This window comes from Cynocephalus volans, chromosome 6 (assembly GCF_027409185.1).
Source record: "Cynocephalus volans isolate mCynVol1 chromosome 6, mCynVol1.pri, whole genome shotgun sequence".
Lineage (NCBI taxonomy): Eukaryota > Metazoa > Chordata > Mammalia > Dermoptera > Cynocephalidae > Cynocephalus > Cynocephalus volans.
Window position 1 is genome coordinate 50,767,801 of NC_084465.1, and position 23,866 is coordinate 50,791,666.

At 37.8% G+C, this 23,866-nt stretch overlaps 1 protein-coding gene across 2 annotated transcripts in view; it reads left to right on the top strand.

Annotated features, from left to right (window-relative positions):
* The window catches only part of RELN (reelin), a 466,847-nt gene that overhangs the window by 189,334 nt on the left and 253,647 nt on the right, over nt 1–23,866 (top strand). For both annotated transcript variants that reach the window (XM_063099074.1, XM_063099073.1), the window contains exon 4: nt 6,780–6,850. In XM_063099074.1, the coding sequence (XP_062955144.1) occupies nt 6,780–6,850 (71 nt within the window). The remainder of the gene's footprint in view (nt 1–6,779; nt 6,851–23,866) is intronic.

Genomic DNA, 23,866 nt, shown 5'->3' on the forward strand with positions numbered 1-23,866 from the left:
TCAGAGCCACGCCCATTGCTCCTGGATCAATCCATTCACAAAGGCACAGTCCTCACAGTCCAATCACGTCTTAAAGGTCATACTTTTCAAATACCATCATTGGACTTCCCACCCTCTTTAACACTGTTACAATAGAAATCAAGTTTCCAATACATGAACTTTTGGGGGGCACATTTGAACCATAGCACCCTTACTTTAAAAGACTGTGAACCTTCCTGAGAAATGTGGCATTTCTCCTTCCTTTTAATATTGAGAGCCATCCCTTTGCACATGGACAAAATGAAACAGTTTATCATCTGCTTGTGGGTATCTTCCCTCCCTATATCCACTTTGTTGTTGATTTACAAAGAGTAAAATTCTACTATAATAAGTGCTTACTTCTCTTTAGTGTTATATATCCTGCAACTATCAAGTGCTTTTTCACCAAAATTATTGCTCTTTATTTCAACACTGCATCACTTCATCATGTTATTCAAAGCACTTTAAGTGAAAATCAGAGTTCCAACTACATGTGGTTGAATGTATACAGTACCATGGATGAACACATACTGTCAGATAAACATAGGCCTTCTATATCAGATAGAAATTGTCATGTAGAAAATTTGTTGTTTTCAGGGAGAGAAAATGTTTATACATTTGACAGGAGGAAAAAAGTGCTATGGTTTAGGAATAAAAGATGTAATGATCAAAACAATGAGAGCTGTAAATCATTGAAAAAGTAAAAGCACTGTGAAAACATATGCAAGCTTTTATTCGTTTTGCAATGGCTGTGGCATAGTTGTAGTTGAAAGTTTAATATAAAAATAATTTCTCCCTAAAGTTACTCATTCATTACTCATATTTTAAAACCTTTGTGTTTTTTCTCGTTTTAATGAGCATGAGCATCAGTCTGTATCACCAAATTAGAAAGGACTCTAATATGTGATGTAAAGAAGGCAAAAATCTTTGCAAGTGAATTGATTCCTCTGAAGACCAAATTTACCAAACTCAGATCAACTCTTTCTTTTCCCATGATCCACATTTTAGTTACATTTCCTGGAGGGTGGCTTGGCACAGACATACTGATATTACACTAGATTACCTTCAGATTGCTGATTAATGAATGATGCTCTTCCAGCTGTGACTGGACAAGACACTCTAACATACCAGCCCTCATTGGTAAAGCAGTACAGAAAGGTGGGAAAAGTAACCCACCACTAGAAGCAGAGAACGTTGCCCTAAATTTAAAAATAAAACAGCTGGTATGATTCTTTATGTTAATCTGTGAGCAAATTGATTCATGAAATAAGTAAACAATACACTTGGGAACTTAGACATTGTAACAGTTATATTAAAACCTCCTTGTATTCCTTCTTCAGAAACCGGATGGCAATATTATTGGACACTGGTAGCAAATTGTGAACTGAAAATACAGTTTTGGTTCCCTCATATGTTCAAGTCATTATGACAGGTGCCTTATGGGGGGATAATTTCTTTTTAATTAATAATTCCTACCATTCCAGTAACGTGATAACTATATAGGTTCAGAGACCATATGTATCTGAAGAGTGAATATTAATATCTTTAAGTAACAGTTATAATTTTGTTATCTCTGTCTGAAGCCTGTTCAAATTCTGGCCTTGCTCATTGCAGACTGCAGGCTTCAGCACTGTGCCACAGCACGATGTACACTTGATACTTACATGCCTTTGGCAGGCAGTCGCTCTAGGAGTTCATTTAAGATGAGAATATCACATGCCCTTTTAAAATTATAACAAAGGCTATTTCAAGCATTGACTATGGCGATCATAATAATGATCTTAATGAACCTTCTTCAATTGGAAGGATTTGCAGAACTTTTCAAATGATAGATTATAACAGCCCAAAGAGATTTTGAAATTACTTATTTAATAGGGACTCTTGTTGGCAAGCATTTTTTAGAGATGTATTTTTTATGCATCTTCCAAGAAGATGATAAGTACTTATTAGAAACTTATTTAAGAAATTTGGTCTACTCCTCAGAACAGTGAACAATGAAGATATTTTCTGAACTCTTCTGAAAAACTGTTGCTAATTATGGAAAATTAAGTGCAAATAGTACCAACATAGCTATTAATACCACAAATTTGAAGGATGTCCCCCTGAAAGAAAGCTACAAATTTCATAAAATAACAATTTTGAAAATGAATAAAGCCTATCACCGTATGCCATAGCTGTATATTCTTATCAGAAAACTATATTGTGGTTTAAATTTGGAAGACGTGGTGGAATCTAGAAATGGTGATCTCATAGGAGTACAGAGTAGAATGGTGGTTTCCAGGGGCTGGGGTGGTTGGGGGGAAGGGGGGAGAGAGGTTGGGGATATATTGGTCAAAGGGCAAAAAATTTCAGTTAGACAGGAGGAATAAGTTCAAGAGATCTATTGTACAGCAAGTTGACTATAGTTATATGCTTGAAAAATGCTGAGTGGATATAAATTGTTCTCACCACAAAAATAACTATGTGAGGCAATGCATATGTTAATTAGCCAGAATTAGTCATTCCACAATGTATGTATACTTCAAAACATCATGTTGGACACAGTAACTAAATGCAATTTTATCTGTCAATGTAAAAAATAAAATTTTAAGAAATTTGGAGGACCTGACCTCTAGGGTCATTTAATTCTGAGTTACTGTATTTTCAGCAATTTTGAATATATGTATATGTAATGTATATTATATATTTCCATAGAAGATTTTAAATAAATGCTGTGATTCTGTGGGTGAACCACCATGAATTATTTCATAGCTCTAAGAGTGTTCAGAGTAAGTTTGCCATTATTGACATTAGCCACACACTGAGGAATGTTGCACAGACATGTCATGAGTTAAAGCAGCAGAGCCTATGTTCTTTTTTTGTTTGTTTGTTTATTAATATTATTATTTTTTTTACATTCTACGATGTTGTTGTAGAGCAGTTGGGAGTGAGGGGGAAGGAAATAGGGTGGGAGAAGGAGGAAGGAGGAGGGGTGGGGTTGATGCCTGTGGCAGCCCCCTCATTCCTGCATGGGAGACCAGGGGTGTAGATGTCAGGGGGTTGTGGCTGAAGCCCCCCCGCCCCCGGCCTATGTTCTTTCTGGTCACTTGTGCTTCTGCTCTTTCTTCTCTCCAAGATAAGATGCTAGTAAGGAGATCTTTAAAATTCCCAACACTGCACCTACTATAGGCTAAGGCATTTTTCTATTAAAGTGTTATCTGAGGGATTTAAAGGTCTGTAAAGAAAATGGTGCACATGATGATTATCTGTCAACAAGCATACATGCACTGGGTCTCCCTACAGGGTTTAGGCAGTGGAGTGGCTGAGAACGGCATCCAGTGCTCTTGTGTCTGGTAGAGAACAGGAGATCTGTGAGGGGTCATGAGGGCTGTTGGAGGAAATGTAACAAAGGGTTGAAAGGGGACTGCGATGAGCTGATTAGAAGTCAAGGGACTCACACAGCACCATGGGAGAAGGAAGGGATCAAGAGAAATGTCATTTTTAAAGACAGATCCCACAGAGTTGCTGGCCAAGTGGCCAACGTTTCAACCAGAAACAGAAAAGAAGTTTGTCCAAAAGGAGGTTAAATTAAAGGGCTTAGCTATAGCCTGCGGGATTGGAGTAGAGAGAACAAGCCAAAGACATGACTTTAAAGACTGGGCCCTGAAAGCAAGCTCTTCCTCCGAAAAGAGATTGAAAGCTACCATCATGTCTTTGAATCAGGTTAAAGAAAATTTGATGTAATGCTTAAAACAAAGTATTCTATATTCAGATGGCCTAGGTTTAGATCCTGCCTTTACCACCAGTTGTGTGACATTTGTAATTCATGCAATAGGTCTGAGTCCCAGGAAAATGGGGGAAATAGTACCTACCTGGTAGGACTGCTGTCAGGATTAATTGAGTTAATTTATGTAAAGCACTACAACAGTGCCTAGCAGGGGGTAAATTTCAATTCATAATAGGTGTTATAATAATAATAATAACTATATGTACCAGCCACATTATTACTATTATTATTATTTCTACTTTTCCCAAGTGAAAGATTCAGATAATGGCATTGAGCACATGGTGTGCAGTGCTGCTCATGGCAGTTTTTAATTGCTGAGCCCTTTCTTCAAACAAAAGTAAGTAATTAGAAGATATAAAGCCCAAATGCCCCTGAATTGGATGGTGCCTGGATCACTCCCTGCTGCCCCTCCCTCTCCTGACTCCCAAGGGGACTCCTAGGGCACCACTGTGGAGCACGTTTGGAAAACTGCTAAAGCAATGGATAGAATCCAGGGCCTACAATCAAAGACCTGGAGTCTGGTCCTATCTGCCATTAACAGGCTGTGTGATCTGCACGCAGCAAGTTAACATCCTCTCTGGGCTTCAGGTTCCTGATCCGTCTACTATAAGAGTTCGACTAGTTCAGCTGTTTTCAAATTCTGTTTCCTAAAGTCCCAAGAGTTCCAGAGAAGTGCGCCAAGAAGATTTGGGGAATTTGGGGAACATGTTGAATGAGGAGAGGGGAACTCACAGCCTCGAAAACCAAGGCTCCTCCTTTTAAATGTTGGAATTCTGTATTTGTTTGAAGAATAAGTACCATTGCTAAAGAAATTTTGACTAGATGAACTTAAAGGTTCCTTCAGTTTCTATTATTCTAGAGTTCTTCAGAAATTTATAAAATTTATTCATTGAACCAAAGTAGCAGAAGTAAGAATATGAATGAAAGCAACAAATCCTAAATCCAGGGAAACCGAGTAAGGGGGAAAACAGTATAGACTCTTCACAAGGCACTGTGCAGTGACTAAGATATTTCAGTATCTCTGATATCCAAAGAACAGGTGAAACCTCTGCTGCATGAACCCTATCTTAACAATTTGGCTCATCGTGTACATAGGGAGAATAGACTGACACAACAGCAACTAAGATTATGGACCAACAAGAAATAGTAAGATAGGAATATTACATACTTGCAATAAGATGACAATAATTATTTCAACATTGTACATTGTAAAGACTTTACGTGGTGGTTAGTGATTTCAGGAAATATGTCCCTTCCAAAGCTAATGCCACATTAAAATTCTACATTTATGATGATTGCTGTATTGGAAGTGTGTGTGAACTCAGACACTCTTGGCCTGATTGATTTAAACAATGGATTTAGGTAAATAAAATTACTGTGTTTTATCTAGACGTAAAATCTGTACTGACGAGTAAGTCCGTAGGCTGGGTTTATAGTTTGGATTAGCCCTATGTTTAGTCCTCTTCATTTTCACCTTGCTGAAAGCAAAGGAAAACCTGTAAACATATGTGACTATAGAATGGTAGCATCCATTTATGTGTAATTTTGATCATGATTAATATGCAACAAGGACTGACTCCCCCTTTAGGCTTTACATATGGTGTAAGTTGAAGGCTGTCCGATGACTTTCCTCTCCAATTATATCTCCCTTCCACCATTCAGAACTCTCACTAATTTAGCATTGAGCATGTATGTGTGTGTGTGTTAAACTATAATATTTTCACAGCATAACATATTTCACTGCTGAAATACGTTAGCTCGGAGCAACGTCACCCATTAACACTTCAGCGTGGATTAGTTTATCAGATGACTACTTTCAGAGAGAGTTGGGTCCTGGGGGACTGTCAGTGGGGGGGGGGGGTAGTAACAATTCCATGAGGCTGGAAATCGGAAAGGTCTGTGTGGGGAAGGGGAAGGTACAACCACACAGGGGACAGAACTGGGAATGTTGGGAGCCAGGAGACCCTATTGGGCCCAGCAAAGCACAAGATGTTGATCAAAGGGTGACATATGGAGGAGAAATGAAGAGGCCAAACTTTACCCTGTCGTGAGCTAGCGCAGTGCCTTGTACATCACCCATCTTCAGCTCATGATGGCTGAATCAAGTTACTTTTGTCCTAGTGTGGTTTCAGCTAAAACTAAAGACAACATTTAATGTTAAGTTTTTTGATGTTGTTAAGATTTTGTATGGCTTATTTTCTAAAATAATGTTTCTTAAAGAGACATGATTTTCTTAAATTTGTTTAAATAATACATTTTGTGCCAGAAAAAAATTTGGGGGGGGGGAAACACTTCATATGTGAGGCACAAATAATTCTTCCTTTAATAAGACATTTCTTATTATAGCCATTGAATAATACATCTGCTGCAAGGATGTTATTTTTTTCACCAAGCCATGTGCACAGCTCTGATTAGAGGCAGTAAAAGATGCACATCTCCCATGAATGGTGAATTAGACCCAGTTTGGGAAAAGGTATATTTTATTATGACAGATTTTGTTATTATGAAAGCTCTAAATAGCTCTTTTTTAAAAAAAATACTTTTTAAAAAAAATGTAATTCTCTGTCTCAACTCTCTACGTGTCATGGGGACTACTGATTTCAGAAAAAAGTACCTTAAGAGCATCTTTCTCCAGTGCTAATATTATTACTCCACAAAACATTTTATATCAAGGTCTCCTGAAGAAGAAATTTTAATAAGCATCTTTTCCATATTTTTTCTTCTATCTAGGCTTTATTCACATCTGCTGTTTTTAGAATAAGCCTATAAATGCTACAATATCTTTATAAAGTAAAACCAGAAGATAATTCTCAGCCCAGCTTCCTTGCTTTAAACCTTCACTCTGTTGTTCATTTATATCCCTATTCAGATGCACTCGTTTTTAAAAATCATGTTCACACAATGAAGTTTAAGATAAGGTTTTTTAAAAGCTTAAGTAATATTAATAACAAACACATTACAGGATTTAAATTAACCTTGTTCTATTCATTTCCAGGGCTACAGCAACACACAGGGGCCAGGTTATTTTCAAAGATGCTTTAGCCCAGCAGTTGTGTGAACAAGGAGGTAAGAGTCATATTTGACTTGTTCTTGTTGATTGTGTCCAAATTATTCATGGTAGCTCCTATGTTCTGTGTACTAAGTAAGCATTTCATTACTGTTACTTGACCATAGTGCTTTAAAAATTGAATTATTGACCCCTTCATATCCCTAATAATTATTTATTTATTAATTATTGATAAAGGTCTATAGACTCCTGAAAATACTGTGAGCAAACCAAACCAAAAGAAAATTTATCTTATTTTTATAATTTTTTTCTGATGAGTTATCTTTAGTTATCCTGGAAATACAAATCTTGGTACAGTCAGCCTTCTGTATCTGCAAGTTCTGCATCCATGCACTCAACAAATCACAGATCAAAAATATTAAAAAATAAATAAATTAATATACAACAATAAAAATAATACAACTAAAAAAAAATGCAGTATAACAGCTATTTACATAGCATTTACATTGTATGAGGTATTATCAGTAATCTAGAGATGATTTAAAGTATAAAAGGAATGTGTATAGGCTATATGCAAATACTGTGCCATTTTATATGAGTGACTGGAGTATCCACGGATTTTGGTATCCACAGGGGTCCTTGAACCAGTACCCTGCAGATACTGAAGATTGACTGTAGTAATTTTAAATTCTACAAAAGCACATCTGCTTAATTTACCACTTAAATTTCTTGTCAAATTTCTTGAAAATACTCCTGATTATTGCTTTTAATATTTGACTATGTTATACATAATCATGTGTGCAATGTCTGTGGACTTGTTTCAACTGTGTGCACTATTAATTTCAGGCTTGTGGATAGATATTGTATTATTTGAGGTTAAATTTTACATAATACTAGATATGTATGAGGGGGGCTCATGAAACATTAAGTGACTTCTGCTTTTTGACTGCCTCATGCACATCCAGACTCATCTATACGGATTCTCACAGATGCATGCACACCCTTGTATACACAAACACGCCACAATGAAAAGGTAAAAACCAGGATTCATGCTCCCATGCAAATTTCTTCCTCCTACTCTTTGAGCTTCTACCTACTTTGTGTTTCCATTGTAGCATTTAACACTTCATGTAGAATTTTCCTCTAAAAAGTGGTAAATGCTGTCCCTGAGAGACTGAGCTTCTCAAATATAGGGACTATGCCTTAATGGTCTTTGGTTCCCCAAAAGCTGGCATAGTGCCTGAGATATAACAGTCTTTCCAAAAATGTTGATAGATTGGATACAACTTTGTCTCAGCCATACATATATATATTCCTTGATTTAAGCATCTTGACAGTGAATACGTTTGAAGTCAGTCTCTGTAAATGTGAAGCCATTTTCACTGATCGTAGGTGTATTATTAATTTTTGTTTAGAATATTCTGGGGGAATTGGTTAACTTAAGGATTACATTATTGAATGTAAAGGAAATTTCTACTAATTATCTCTCTGCTAAAGAAAATCTAATGGGCTTAGGAGAAAAATGAGGAAAAATTATATTGGTTTTTGAAAGGACTAAGAAAATATCATTTTTTATTAGTTGTGATATAAACATCACAATATGGCTTTATCTAAGTAATGGGGTACCTGATCATTATTATTCACAGACTTCTGATTGTTTACATACATAATTCTTGAATCAGAACACTCCATCTTAATTATAGCTTCAAACATATTATCAGTAATCTTCAGTTAAATAGATTTTTATTCTATGACTTTTGAAAATAATGCCGTTGTAGGTAGGCTCAAAAATTCTATCATGACGTAAATCTTTTTCTATACTATGAAAACTACCATGTTACTGAAAATATAGAACACCATATAGCAGTAAATATTAGTGTCCTGAAAAATGTGTAGTGTCAGAAAAAGATGTCTAATTGTATTAACATTTACCATTACCTAAAATCTGATTTCTTTTAAGCCTTGAATTTTTGAATCGTTTTTATTGTAAATGAATGATATGGGTTGGGTTCATTTCAAATGAAAAGAAAAAGCCAAGAAAAATCAGTGGGGAAAAAATTCTCAAACAGTGAGGGGGGGAAAAGTTTATGTAGTAGAATTTCACAGGAACATGACTTACATGAGTTACATACATGATGGTGGTAGACATGGATGTTATTAAAATGCTGTACAGCTGAGGACCAGAAGGAAAACATGAAGCTTTTTAACAGCACCTAATTCATTGAAATAATATCAATCCATCCAAGATAAGGTGAAAAATAATACTAACGAGAGTGATGGTGGTTTTCTGCCATCAGGAAATAATAATGAAAATAATTGGTGCTATAAAATGTATATTTATTTTGGCCCTATCTACCTTTAATTAAAACATTAATTATCTCTTCAAATAAAATAAGATAATTTCAACACGTAATGATTTTCTATGCACTGGATGAGGAATACTAGTATATTTATTAGAGAAAAAAATGCCAATCACTATGTACCACAACACAGTGCCTTTCAACTATACTCAGTAGGTTTGTTAATTTTAATTAAATTAATGCAAACAAAGCAAATTTTGTTTTGTGGAGCTTGAGGACAGCTAATATTACGAGACTGTATTGCTGGCTAAATATATTGAAAAAGTAAAAGGATTAGAAAATATACTAGTGATGTCTTAGGTAGTCTGTAATCTTGATCCTTTTTCTTACAAAATATTCATTGAAAGTCTTTATTCTGCAAACATGTATCTAGCGCCTGCAAGACTTCCATCCTAGGGTCCTAGCTCACAGTGCTAAATACAAATAGGAAAGAGAACAGGACCCATTTCCTGTTCTTGAGGAACTCACAGGCTAGGATGTAAATTGCAGATCAGTGGATCACAGAGGTAGCTAAGTTTGCCTAGGGCGTTAGGAAGCGCATCCCAAGGATCTAGTACTGAAAGCTCAGTGCTGTTTAAGAACAAAGGAGAGGAGATTCCATCTATCTCCTCCTTCCCATTTCCACGGACCCACCTTAGATCAGGCTCCATCATCTCCTCTGGGAATTGCTTAACAGCCTCCTCCTTGTTTTTACCTCTCCCATTTCCTCAGTGCCTGTACAGAGCTGCTATAATGAGCTTTCCAGAATGGAAATATGATTCTATGATTTCCTTCTAAAAACTCTTCAATATACTAGTAGGAAGAAATAGTTTATCTTCCAAGTAAAATCCCTAGTGCTAATCACAGCATACAAGGGAAATCCTTTATCACAATCTGGCTTCAGTTTGCCTCCTCCAGCTCATATCTTGTCATCTTCTCATTTCCACCTTAAAACTCTCTGAATGCACCTCACTCTGTCACCTCAGTGTTATTTGCACCCTGGACCCTCCCAGTTTTCTTTGCCTTTTATGTCTTTTTGTTCTAACTCAGGCTTTCAGACCCTACTTTTCTGGACCCTACTTTTCTGAGTATTACGCCCTCCAGAAAAAACATCTCTGTTTCCCCTCCACCTTCCCCTCAAGCAGTTCTAGGAGACTCTCATACATAACTCACTATACATAATTCTCAAGGCTCAATAATCACACAAATGCAAACACTTTCAACACTATTATTTGCCAGACTCCACTCTAGGGCTTTCTACAAACATCAACTCATTTAAACATTTAACTCATCAACTCTTTGCAGCACCCTCTGAAATAGGAACTTTATTATCTATACTTTAAAGATTAGGAAACAAAGGCACAGTGAGAGTAACTTACTTGAGTATTCATTCATTCATTTGATAATTATTGCATATTGTAATAAGAAAATGATCACAATGACCTGTCTGCCATTAGATATAAGTTCCTCGAGGGTAGGAACTGTGCTTTTTATTACCTAATCTCTAATAGCTCTCATGATATCTGGTGCACAGTATGCACCCAATAAATGTGTACTGAATGAGTGAATGAACAAGTGGAATAAAATAGTCTGATAGATGTAGGAAAGAGGAAGCCACCCAGCACCTCATTATAGCTTGTAAAGCCATGAGGCTGGGGTAGGTAAGTGGAGCAGATCACAAAGGACCTTTGCTGCATGCACAGGGGTTCAACATTATTCTGCAGGCAGTGTGAAACAGGAGAGTGATATGAGCAATGTATGTTTTAGAAAGAAAACTGGGGGTCGGGGGTGGAATACGCTGCCATGGTTAGGAAGCTAAGGGGTCCTAAGTTAGGTCTTGGAGGCCTGAAAGAAGGAGATATGTTAGAGAGACCTAGAGAAGGTATGAGTGGGAGTGAGGACCAGGAGAGGAGCAAGATATTAAATTGGATCTCAACATGTTGTCTCTGAGGAAGTTGCAGGACTCTCCAGCAGTCTGCTGAGGACAGAGGCCCGTCACAGGCCAGGGTGGCAGGGAGGTTTGAGAGCCATCAGCATGCTGATGCTGGAGAGGGAATGTGTTCATCCAAGGAGATCCCCAGGAGAAGGGAGGAGGGGGCTGAGTGTGGAAGGCTAGTGATTGAACAGGAGCAGGAAGAAGAGGGAACTCTGGAAAAGAGGCAAGCTGCAGAGCTGGGGGAACTCAGGGAAGAAATTTCAACAGTGTGAGGTATTTGATAGGGGGCAGATGCTTCTGAGAGAATGGAGAGGATGAAGCACAGTTTAGAAAAAGGCCCCTTTTTCTATTCCATCCACGATGGAATACTACTCAGCCATAAAAAAGAATGCAATTCTACCTTTTGCAACAACATGGATGAGCCTGGAGAAAATTATCCTAAGTGAAACAACCCAGGTACCAAAAGAAATATCACATGTTCTTACTCATATCTGGGTGCTGAATCCATAAACAAATGAACAATAAAGAGAGAAAGAAATTACAATCACAGTAATACGTTGAACTTTTAGAAAACTAGAGGTGGAAAAGGGGAGGGGAAGGGAGAGGGAGAGGGGCTAATGAGGAATTGGTCAACAGACACAAAAAATGATTGCATATTGTAATGATGAATAAGCTAACTACACTGATCTAACCACCACACATTCTACACAATGATTGAAAATCAACGTTGTACCCCACATATATATATAATAAAGAAAAGGGCCTTAGGATTTTGCTATTAGAAGGTTATTGGCATTTTGGCTATAGATGAGGGTGGTTTGAGGACAGAGTAGACTACCCGAGGCAGCCTTGCAGTTGGAAAGCTTCTTGCTCACGCTCTGGAGTTAGACAGTCAAGGGAAGACAGATTACATGAGATGAAAACTAAATGTGAAGCAGAGTTTAAATTCAAAGCTTTGGAAAAAACCTGGGATTAAAGAAAAGGAGAGAAATAGGGCAACGAGAGGGGAAAACAGTCTCAGAAGAAGAATGTGTTACCTCTGTCTCTGTCTCTCTCTGTCTCTTTGTCTCACTCTCTCTCTCTCCCACCTTCTCTCTCTCTCTCCCTCTTCCTCTCCCTCTCCCTCTCCCCATGTATTTATCGGCTCCCAGCACCTTGCAGCCAAACACGACCAGGAACATGCCTATAGTTGAGCAGGTTGGGTTTAGTGCTCATTCCGGTGGGTTAGAAGGCACACCATGGGGAAATGTGGGGCATCTCAATAAGAGGATGTTGCAAAAGGAGATATTATAAGATTCAGTCCTGTATTTGGTGATTTGGGGTAGGGTTTAAGGAAGTGGGACTTTGCTCTGGATTGGATGATGTCAGGAAGGGTGGGCTATTCTACTATTAGGTACTTCAATAAATCTATCTGTAAGAAGGGCAGAGAAGAGGGAGGCTAAAACTGCAATTGGTAAAGCATCAGCAGCCACTCCTACTCACCAGGAGAGGGGGACATTTGGTACTTTGTGACATGGACATTGTTAATGTTGTGTCTGCATTCAGATGTGATTAAGACATGGACGTGTTTCTACCTTGATCATCACAGTCACAGAGTAGCCTTGTCTGAAGTTGATGTTCTGTGAAATTGTTTATGTTCAATGGGAGAACACCAAGGCCCTGCTGGGAGTGCCAGGCCAGCTCCTGAAGGTTGAGGAGAGAATGCCAGTGAGCAGTCATTCACTTCTGGACTTGGGCTTTACAAGGGCTTTTGAATCATAGAGAAGTGGATCAGGCTGTATCTGTGTGACCTTACTCTCCAGAGTCCCTGGCACAAAGTACAGGCTCAGTAAATCATAAAGAGAAGGAATCTTGCTGGAGCAAAGTTTTATGCAAGGTCAGCTGGTGTGAAATAATAAGCAGAAGTAGATCAGTATGGTGAGATTGTGAATGTTTCATTTTTTTCTTTAAACTTATCTGTATTTTCTAATTAAAGTGAACTTATATTATTTGAGTTATAAAGAGGTAACACAAGTTTCCCCCCAAAAGTACAAACATGGGGTTATACTTATAAAGGAGCAGGGACAGCTCTGCTGAGGCAGGTGGAGTAAATCGCTTCTCAGGAACTGAAGGAAAATTCTAAGTTATAGTTCCCATGTCTCCTCCTGTGTGATGATTTGCCTGACTCCCTTAACATGGTCTGTCTCTGTTGTGTCATAATTATTTGTTTAAACACTCATTTCCCCCAACTGGGAGCTGTCTGAGGGCAGGAATCATAACTTAATTTTTTTGTTTTTCTTAACACTTAATAATGCTTGGCATGAAGCATACACTCAGTAAATGTTTGCTGAATAATCTACTTAAACATTTCACAATTGAAAAAAATCACTGCCCTTCCTAAAAAGTCTTTTTTCACCCTGACTGTTTACTGTGGTACACTATGAGGCAGTGTTGCTGTCACCAACACAATGTTCCTTTCACTGATCTCAGGTTGTAAAATGTATGTACCATTATATTTAAAAACCTAAAAATTGTTCACAGATTTTTTTATTTAAACTCTAATAAGTCCCCTCAATGCTCTCACAACATAGACAAGGTTCAAGGATTTTGGGTCTCCACCTTGAGTTCTTAGGTTCTAAGTAATTGTAAATACATCTCCAGCTGAGTTCTGTTAACAGGGCACAGTGCAGACAAGGAACTGAGTTTTTCTCATCTCTAGTCAGGGCCAGGATGGGGTGGGGTGGGGGTGCGAGGCTATATCCTTGAAATTGTTTTGGAGTGGAAGATGTTTAGGTTCATTCACTAGCAGTAAAAATAAAGTGAATTCATTCAACATTTAGTACTCAACAGGGCTTATTGAATGCCTACCATGGTTTGGGCTGTTTTAGGCTAGGTCTTGTAATACATCAGTCCACAGAGCAAAGATTCCTGCTCTCATGGAGCCTACATTCCAGTGGAGAGGAAATAGACAATAAATATGGGACATAGTAAGGGAATAAATGTGGTGCCTTGTTAGAAGGTGGAAAATGCTGTAAGGGGCAGGGGGAACCCCTAAAAATAGGGCAGAGTAAGACCACATGGTTGGTTAGAGGGGGAAAAGACAGATTGAAATTTTGAGTAGGGTGGCAGGTAAGTCACATAAGCCTCATTAAGAAGATGACATAAGAACAAAGACTAAAAAGGGGGCAAAGGAGTTAGCCAAGTGACTATCTTAGGGATTATCCAAAATGTCCCTAAGTGATTTTAAAGACAAATGTGGTAGTGTTTTGTGAAGTACTGTTAGAAATGATGAAATCAAAGAATAGAGGCAATTTCAGAATAGACTAAAAACTTGAAAGGAACTAGGAGAAGTCAGTCTTTTGAGGAATTATTATTGAACAACCTAGAAAGAGCTGCAGATCTAATATATATCCCTCTGAATCACATGAAATGAGTGCTGTTGCAAATTCTAACACGAGTGTGGTATATGTAGACTGAGGATGAGGCGTAATATATGAATTTATGCTATGGTCATGGAACTGTAGGCTCCTTATCTGTAGATTACTGTTGAAGCCAAGAAAGTTACTCGACAAAATCCATACTACTGTACTCATAAGTGGCAGGCATCCAAATTTCTGGACTCACAGCCTAATGTTGATTTCATTATGCAAAGTAGATTATTGAATTTAAAAAATTAAACATTAGAAACCCTTAGGAACCATAACATCAGTAAACAAGATCTCCATCACTACTGCCTAAATTCCCTGAAAACCTAAGAAAGAATACACTCAATTTGGGATCCTTGTAAATGAACATGGTTAAGGCAAAAGTGGCCAGTATGAAGGTAAGGTCAGCATGTCCATGTCAGCGTGGCTGCTGCTGGCCCAGCAGTTTGCACAAACCACAGTGGAGGACGGGGCAGGGAGAATAATGGCATGTGTGTGTATGCATTGGCCTGTGAGCTTCTTGGCATACCCTCTGCAAACACACACATTGATTATTTAGCAAGGCCAGATGGCAGGCTTAGCAACCTGACAGCAGTCATGCCCTATAGTGCCCCCAAAGGGTACATGCCATGTATAAACTGCGCTGAAATTCTCTGTTGTTGGGAGATGCAAGTGGCTAAACCAAAGGCCAATGTTTTATGTCAGAGGAAAGGGGACAGTCTTGCAGCTGGAGCAGAAATCCTTGGCTGCTTTCTGCCAGGCTCAGCAGTTTTTCTGTTGTTCCTCACCCTCAGAACAGCGAGTAGTAGAAAGTGTGGATATGTTCTGTAAGGGCCGTTGGATCATGGTGGTTGGCTGTGTATATACTTCATTCAGACTCCAACTACTTAGGAATTTTAAAATTATTTGTATTAACAATTGATGAGAGTTTACATAAATTGTAAGATGGAGGGGAGGGAAAAGTTTAAGAAGCAAGTCCGTAAAGTGAATAGGTATATAACCTACTTAGATGTTTCTCAGCACTTTAAGAACACATTATATATCCAATTATTGTACAAATTGTACATCAGATTGACCAAAATCTTCCCTTGGCTATCCTTGGTTACTCAGTAGCTTATATTACTAAATGTCTTTCCAGAACCCTGAAATGCAGTCTTTATTAATTCAGTCTTGTTGCTCTCTAGTAGTCAGAATTCGTTTTCACTTTAATTGTTGAAGGGAAAAAATAATGTTTCACTTGAATTTTCCCAGTGTTAAACATTTGCTAGTCAAAGACATCTGTTTTCCCCATGGCTGTTTTGTAGCTGAAATTTTAGTTTAGTAGTCACAACTCCTGTCCATGATATCCCTAGGCTTTCTCATTTACAAAGAGAGCTGAATTAAGGGGCTCAGGGAAAACTATCCAGGAACCCTCCAATCTTGCTTCAAGGTCTCACAAACTACACAACAAGGGAAGGAACAAAAGCCCTCCTGGGGCTGTGGTAGGCAAAAAGTGTCCCTAAGAGATCCTGAAGACAGACAAGATTAAGGAGAATGACAAAGAGCTGACTCACAGGGCCATAGTAAAATTTTTTGATATTGGCTCTTGGTGGGTCTGGCTACTTTTTTAATTTCCTAAAAATGGTGTTTTGGACTGGTGCTGTTTATTCCAAGGTGATTGAACATAGATTTAAACAGCCTTCTTTTCAGTTCCAAGGGCTATATACATTCCCCCTTGACAGCTTTATCTAGTCCAAAGTCAAAACACCAAGATTTATGCCTGAGAAGAATTTGACATTGAGTTCTTTTGGATGCCCGTAGAAGTTCTTTCTACTCATGCTGCTGTATAATCTGCTTGATTCCCCTGTACTTTGAAGGACAAAGCCTAGGTTTGGATCTATATAATTACCTGGAGAAGGGGGACAAAGCTGTAAACACACATAAGTCGCAATTTTATTTTGACTTGTGAAATGTTATTTCATGTAACTTATTAATCCAACCTAATTTTTAATGTACGTGTGAAGATTCAGTTATTCATGTAATAATTAACATAGATTTTCATAATCAAAGTTTTAAGAGAATTCATTAATATTAATTTATGCATTTTGTGTTGTGTCCGCAGTGGGCATATGTGGAACACTGTACCACACCCATGGGAGGTGTGTGGCAATATAAGGCAGTTTCACATCCTGCTCTTAAACATCTTATAATATAGATATACTAGTCCAAACCCTTAAGAGAAGAACCAAAATACATTTACAGAAAAACATAAACTCAGTGAAACAGCATTCCTCCCATCTCCTCTGAGGCCTTGCTCCAGCAATTGTGCCATCTTTCTTATAGCTTCAATAACTTCCTCTTAAGTGACCTCCTCCTCCCCCTAAACATGCCAAAGCTACTACAACTTTGAACAAGAATTTTGTCCTGACTGCATGTACCCAGGTTTCTCCCTCACACTCCAGCTTCCTGAAAGAACAATGCATGTCCCCAGGCTTCACTAACCCTGCCGTCTGGCCTCTACTGCCAATGCTCTATGGAAACTGTCATCATCCAGGTCACCAGCAATCAACTAGGGTGCCAGCCAATCCAAAGGACTCTGGTCCTCACCCTACCTGATTTCCTGCTCTCTTTCAGTGTTCCTAATGAGTTCCTCTTCTTCCACATTGTACATTTTGAGGTTGGCAATGATTCTGTCCTTCGGCTTCTCCTCTCTTCGTACTTGTATGTTGTCCCTGGTGATCTCACTCACACCTGTGATTTTCATTTCCTGAACTCTGTACTCTTGCTCAGTGCTTTCTCAGAGAGTCAATACGCAAAGTGGTTGAGAGCATGGAGTTTGGAGCTCTTTACCCCTGGGTTTGAATTTCTGCTCTGGTACTTTCAAGCTATGTAATCTTTCTAGGTCTCAATTCCCTCATCTGTGCAATAGGGAAAACGATAGTACCAACATTTTTGGCCATTCCTTATCATTCCCAAGAGCCTGGCACAATAATCTATGCTGAGAAGGAACATAAAAAAGTGGTAAGGATTAAATGTCATCATGAAGTGCATAGCATAGTGGCTGGCACATGAGTATAAATGTTAGCTATTACTATCACTGGACACTACCTTTGGATGCCTTTTAGGTACCTTGAACTCAGTATATTCTAAACTGAACTTTATTTTTCCTGCAAATCTGCCTTCATTGTTGCAGTTCTGGGTAGTGACTTTAATCAACCCAGTCACTAAGCAGAGACTGAGGTAACACATTTCTTTGCTCATTCCTTTCTGTCTTTTGTGCTTATACCCAATGTTTCTAGGGCCAGTTTACTTAATCTTCTTAATATCTCTCAAAGCAACCCTTTCTTTTTTCTGCATGCCCATTGCCTTTTTTCTTCAGACCTTCCACACACCTGTCAAAATGCTCCTCAACATAAACCTCATTTTGTTACTCCCAGCCTCAAACCCTATAACTGCCCCCCATTTGCACCCAGTTTAGTCTGGCTTTCAAGGCCTCCCCGACCTGTCCCTGCCTCTCTCTCCAACATCATCTCTGCATTTAGTCTCTCTCCACACTGCCTACCCTCACCTAGCACCAAACTCTGTATTTCAGCTGTAATAAGCCTTACTTCATCAGGCATGCCATCCTGAGCCCTATCACTGCAGCTCACAAATGCTAATTCCTTTCCCTAGAATACCTCCTTATTACTTCCTCCTCCAACTGATGAAGGTCATCCTTAAAGGTCCAGCTCAATCTCTCCTCCGCCATCATCTTTATTTTCATCACTATCTCACCTTATACTTGCTAACTGAATTTAGTTCACTGTACTACATTGTAATGCAATGACTTCTACGTGTATTATCTATTGCACTTTGGACCCCTTGATCCAGCAGAAACTGGATTGTATTTATATTCCCAGAACCTGGTACAGTGCCTGACACTTAGCAGGCACTCAAACATTAGTTAAGGAAATGAATCAACTATAAAAAGCAGATATTCCTTTAAAATTTCATTTTATTACTATTATTTCTTTATTTGCCAGCCAATCTGCTCCTCCCACATTTTCATAAATGATTTTTACAGCTGTGTTTAGGCATTATGCACTCCTCTGTTGCTAGGCTGTAAGAGTAGCCCTGCAAAATCACAGCTGGATGGACGTTGTTTCAGATGATGTTTACTGCATTGCTCAGTGTCCCGTTTATAAGAAACCGTGGGACAAACTTCTATCAAGTCTCTACCTGAAATAGCCGTCCTTCTGAGCAATATGTGTTCTTTTAATGTTACTAACTCTTATCTGTAATTTTATAGCTTCAGAACCAAACTTAAAACATGGGGGTATGCATCTTGCATACTTATCTCAACATTGGATTGTTTTTTTCTACTCCACCTTGTCATCCTTTTTGATTTCTCCACTTTTTTGTCTTGTTCAGTTGACTGCCTTTTTTTTGTAAGCTGCCTTGAATCTCTTTTAGAGCAAAGTGAATTGTACAATTTATCTGTAGGTACATAAAGTAGAAAGGAATATAAAGTAAGGTAAAAGGAAGATGACATATGTACAAGTGATAGGAAGGGAGGGAACGGAGAAGAACATTAGAATTTTCTAATAACAATGGTTTTAACAGTAATGCCTCACTGATGTTCAGTCTCTGTTCAACTAGCATTTTTGGTGGCACCGTGTGCCAGATGTTGTGTTCAGCATTGGGAGTGCAGAGATATACAAGACAGAGTCTCTACTCACAGGAACCCAGACTGATCAGCTTTAATTTCTGTTCAGCTTTTAGGATTTGACTGAGATAAAGACAGGAAAAGCAGAATATCTTTCCCCCAAAGGAGACCTTTCCCTAGCCCATGGGAAATTAATTTTTTTAGTTAGAGTATAGACTAAGCTCCTGTGTACTTCAGGAGTAAGTAAAGTACCTCAAACTATGGTGGCTTAAAAGGCTAGAAGTTTATTTCTTAGACACAGAGCATCCGGAGGCAGGTGGTCCAGGGCTGGTAGGGTGAATCTGCTGTGCATAGCACATAGCTTCCATATCTAGGGGCCAAGTCAGCTGCTCCAGCACTTACCATCTCCTAGCAGCAGGAAGGGGAAAGGGCCAGGGAAGCGTGCTCACTCCTATAGGGCATGGCCCAGGCCCGCGAGTGACCGGCCACTTCTGCTCACCTCATGTGGGCTGAACTGATTCCTTTGTCACAGGAAGCTGCGGGGGAGTCTGAGAAATGGACCTCTAACTGGTAGCCACAAGTCCAGTTAAAATAAAGAAACAGGAAATAGATAATGGTAAATCTCTAGCAAGTTCTGCCAACGTTAGCTACATTGTTTCTCCCTCTTCCTCTTCCTCCTTCTCCTCCTTCTGGTTCTAATGATTTTCCTTCTTACCTCTGAATGTTACTTAAAATCCACATGGGCTTCGGTTCTACATCAATTTATAACTGCTTTTCCTCTCATATAGCTCACCTATGAACTTCATCTCTTCAAGATCTCAAAGATCTAGGACTTTTAAAAAGTTATTACCCAGCAATATTTTTTTAAAATAAAAATTTACCAATGATTCAAATGGTATATTGTATTATATTCTGATTTTTTCATCAAAAACTTATTCATATCATAGACAAATTTTTGTAAAATGTGTGGCCATCTCTCCAGACAGGGTGGGGACATGAGCATGGTAAATGAGTCACACATTTTAGTGTTTAAAGTCCCATTATTGATAGTTCATAGTGGAATCTTATCTAAAAGAGTTTTCTATCCCCCAATCATAGTTTATAAAGATATATTTTGGTTTTGCTCCCATTCCATTTATTTTAGCATATAAAAGATGATAAGTTGTTATGAGATACAAATCAAATTGAGGAGGGAAATGAGAGAGGGAGGGAAGAGAAAAATAATTCCTAATATTGCTGATTCTGTGTATAATTTGGCTGTCTTTCAATATTAAGTAATCTTTTATACTGATCATAAGTATATTCCTGAACACAGGGAGAACTATTTTCAGTCTAAATTTATAACATTTTTGGAAGTTTAATTATCATACTTGAAGGTCAAATGGTGCTTTACTGCAATAAAATACAAAAAGTAATAAATTATTCCTGGGGAGATGAAAGTCTAGGTTCATACCTCATTAAATTCTAACTTCATAGACCATGTCTAATTTGTCATATTTAGCTTTGGAAGTTTAATACATTAGAATTTCAAATTAGGTGAAGAGATACCTGAGGCAAAACTACCTAGGGCCTTTGAATTCCAAAATGATTCAGGAGATGTAGTCAATGTAATGCCTATATCTGTAAGGATTGCCTGTCATCATATGTGTGTGTGTGTGTGTGTGTCACACACACATACGGGGGCACCTCAGAAAGTTTGAGTGTGTGTGAGTGTGTGTGTATTTGTGCTTGCCTGACTCAAAGGTTTATTTTTTTTTTTTAAAGTAATCAAAAAGCTTGTTTATGACTCTCCCTATTCATTTTTAGGCATTCTTTCCTTTTCTGCTCAGCATATTGAAATCTCCACCCTTTGGAGGAATTTGTTCAACAAGTTGGCTGAAATTTATTAGCACTACTGTATTTTGAAGCCACATAATTACTTAAAAGTTTCCTTCCAAAATAAGTCAGTTGAAATAAAAAAAAAACACATTTGTCAAGAAAATAACCTATGAGGGAACTAAACAGGACCTCATTCTTTCTACTGTGCCTATGCGAGGCTGCTGTGATCTATGAGATTCTGGTGGGCTCAACTTTTGAAAGAGCATAAACACAGAAATGCTTTTTAAGAAATGAAGCTTTTTTTTTTTTTTTTTTTTTTTTTTAACTTTTAGCCTGTAATTTGTCTCCTGGACAAATTAAACTGATAATGGGAAGAAATTCGGCTTCAGTTTAATACTGAGACACCATGCAAAGATCCATGTTTATGACATATATTTTAAAAGGCCCAGTGGTTTAAGTATTAAAATGTGATTGAAGAAAGTATGACTGTGAGCACCAAGATCTAAATGAAATCATAGATGCTAATGTGGAATTGGAGATTTTTGTTTCCTGTTTCCATTTACAGAAACATTCTGATCTTCCATTTTTATCTGCAAAGCTCAGCAAGTGCTCTCTTGTCTAATGTCAGTGTCATAAGGATAAAGTACTTATAATCTGTGAGATACTCTAAATAATTGGAGATAATAGAGACTATATATTTAGTAAATGAAAGGTAATGTTGTGGTTCTTTTCATAGCACAGTGAAGGTCAGATTAATTCCCACTGATACCGGAACCAGCACCAAAACATAGGCAAATAGGCGCGTTAACAATACATGTTCAATGCTTTCTATCATTTACTCAAAAAACTGTCAGTGTACACTTTTTCTACTTTATTTTAAACAAATAAATAGTAACCCTGTTTAAAGAGACCATGAAGCATGTTATTCCATTGAAAAATTTAGTGCTAAATTTACTTGTTTTCATGTTAGGCCCAGTCAGTCCTTGCATGGTCAGCTGCTTGTCTTGTTATGAATTGGGTCTTTCCATGACTGTTTCATATAATAATCAATCACCTGTATTCTTCCTTACATAATTGTTTTTATCCAATCTGCATTAATACGAAGTTCTTGTATTCAATCAAGGCAGTTCCCGTCTCTTTCTTATGATAGCTCATGGTGATTAGTAAATCATTCCCAGAACAGCACAGTTGAATAAAAAGGAAATTCTACAAGCAATATATTTTTTCAAACAAATTTTAAAGTACCTTCTAAATGTGGTCACCTGACCTGCTTTTCTTATCTCTATCACAGAGACACTGGAAGAAACTGGGAGGTCTTTTACATTTCTGTTAAAAATGTGTTCTATACCGTTTGTTCCTCAGAGCTAATGCCCATTTCTTTGGGAACATTTTTGTTTCTCTCATTCTCTTATACTGGTTTTCTAGTTTAAGTCATTTGGCAATTTTATGTGGAAGCTAGAGTTGGTTATGCAATTTCAGATTCAAAGGAGATGGGAAACTGCACCCACAGGGGAGGTGGAGTGGGGCTAGTTAAGGTCCTTAAAGAGGCAGAGCGTCAGTAACAGACCAATGCATGTTGAGATAAAAACATTCAAGCAATCTGGAAAGATTTAGTGATCCAATCTAAAACTAACTCTAAGGCAGAGGACCAGGAAAGGTATACTTGGAGATATACCACTGGGTAAGTACTGGGGAGGTCGACAAACTAGGATCTCTCAAGTAAGCATTCATTTTATACTTATAAAGGAAACAGTAAAGACCTTAGTGCCAAGTTTACATAATATAGGAACTTAGTAATTGATCCACATTCACTAGAATGAAGCAAGGCAGGTACTAACCAAGTGGGATTATAATAAATGATATTGAACTATATCATACTTCTTCAGGCTACTTTAATTTTCTGTTATACATTTGCCCCAGTAAATGTGGAAAGATGGTAAACTTCGTACAGGCTTAGAAAATATGTTTAGACTACATAAAACTACATCTGTATGGTCACTTACTGAGAGATGATTAAAATAAGCTTCCCAAGCCCAGTCCTTTTCTAGATTTTGGACCATCTCTACACCATACATATGTGAATGTTTTTTCAAGGAAACGTGTACTTTTCTTTTTACTAAATTTAATGTGTACTATGTACGTTCTTCTTTTTGAGGAAATAATGTTTAGTTATCACAGGTAGTGGATATTTGTTAAAATATATTGAAACAAAACTTCCTAGCAAGTGATTTAAAACGTGATTTAAATTTGTCAAGTTTAATTCAATCCAGGTGGACACTTATTGGGTGTTTAAGCTACCCAGACCACTTATTCTAAAGGACTTTTCAACAATATTATGTGTATATTCTGGCATTTTTCAAAGCTTTAGATCTTCAGTTAGTCATTTTCCAAAATGTCATAAAACATTATTATGACTAAGAAGTAACTTTCAATTCAATTCAGTCCTTATTGAGAAACTATTACCTGCTTTGGCTGGTGTCTTGGGTGGGCATATGTTCTGCCTTTGAGGAGCTTATTTCTTATTGGGAGAAAAATACCTAACACAATGTAGAGAACAGTTCAGCATGATGTAAAAATAAGGACTGGATTGTGTGATTAAGACCAGTGATTTTTAAATCTGGCTTTCTGTCGGAATCATCCATGGAGGTTTTTAAAAATACAAATTCTGGGCCTTCACCCTCAGCAATCCTGATGCAATGGATCTTTCTTAAATGGCTCTCTCCTGATGATTATGATGTAGGTAGTTCAGTGAAAGATTCTATGCACCAAAATAATTTAGAAAAGATAGGTATCAGTTTGGATAGACAACCTAGTTTAAAGTGGAGTATAGCATCTTTCAGTTTATTCTCTGTATTGGATCCAGGCCTTAGTCACCAAAGCCATTTAAAATAAAACAAGTAACTTAATTAATGATTCTGCAGATATATGGTTATGCTTCTCAACTATTGTATTGA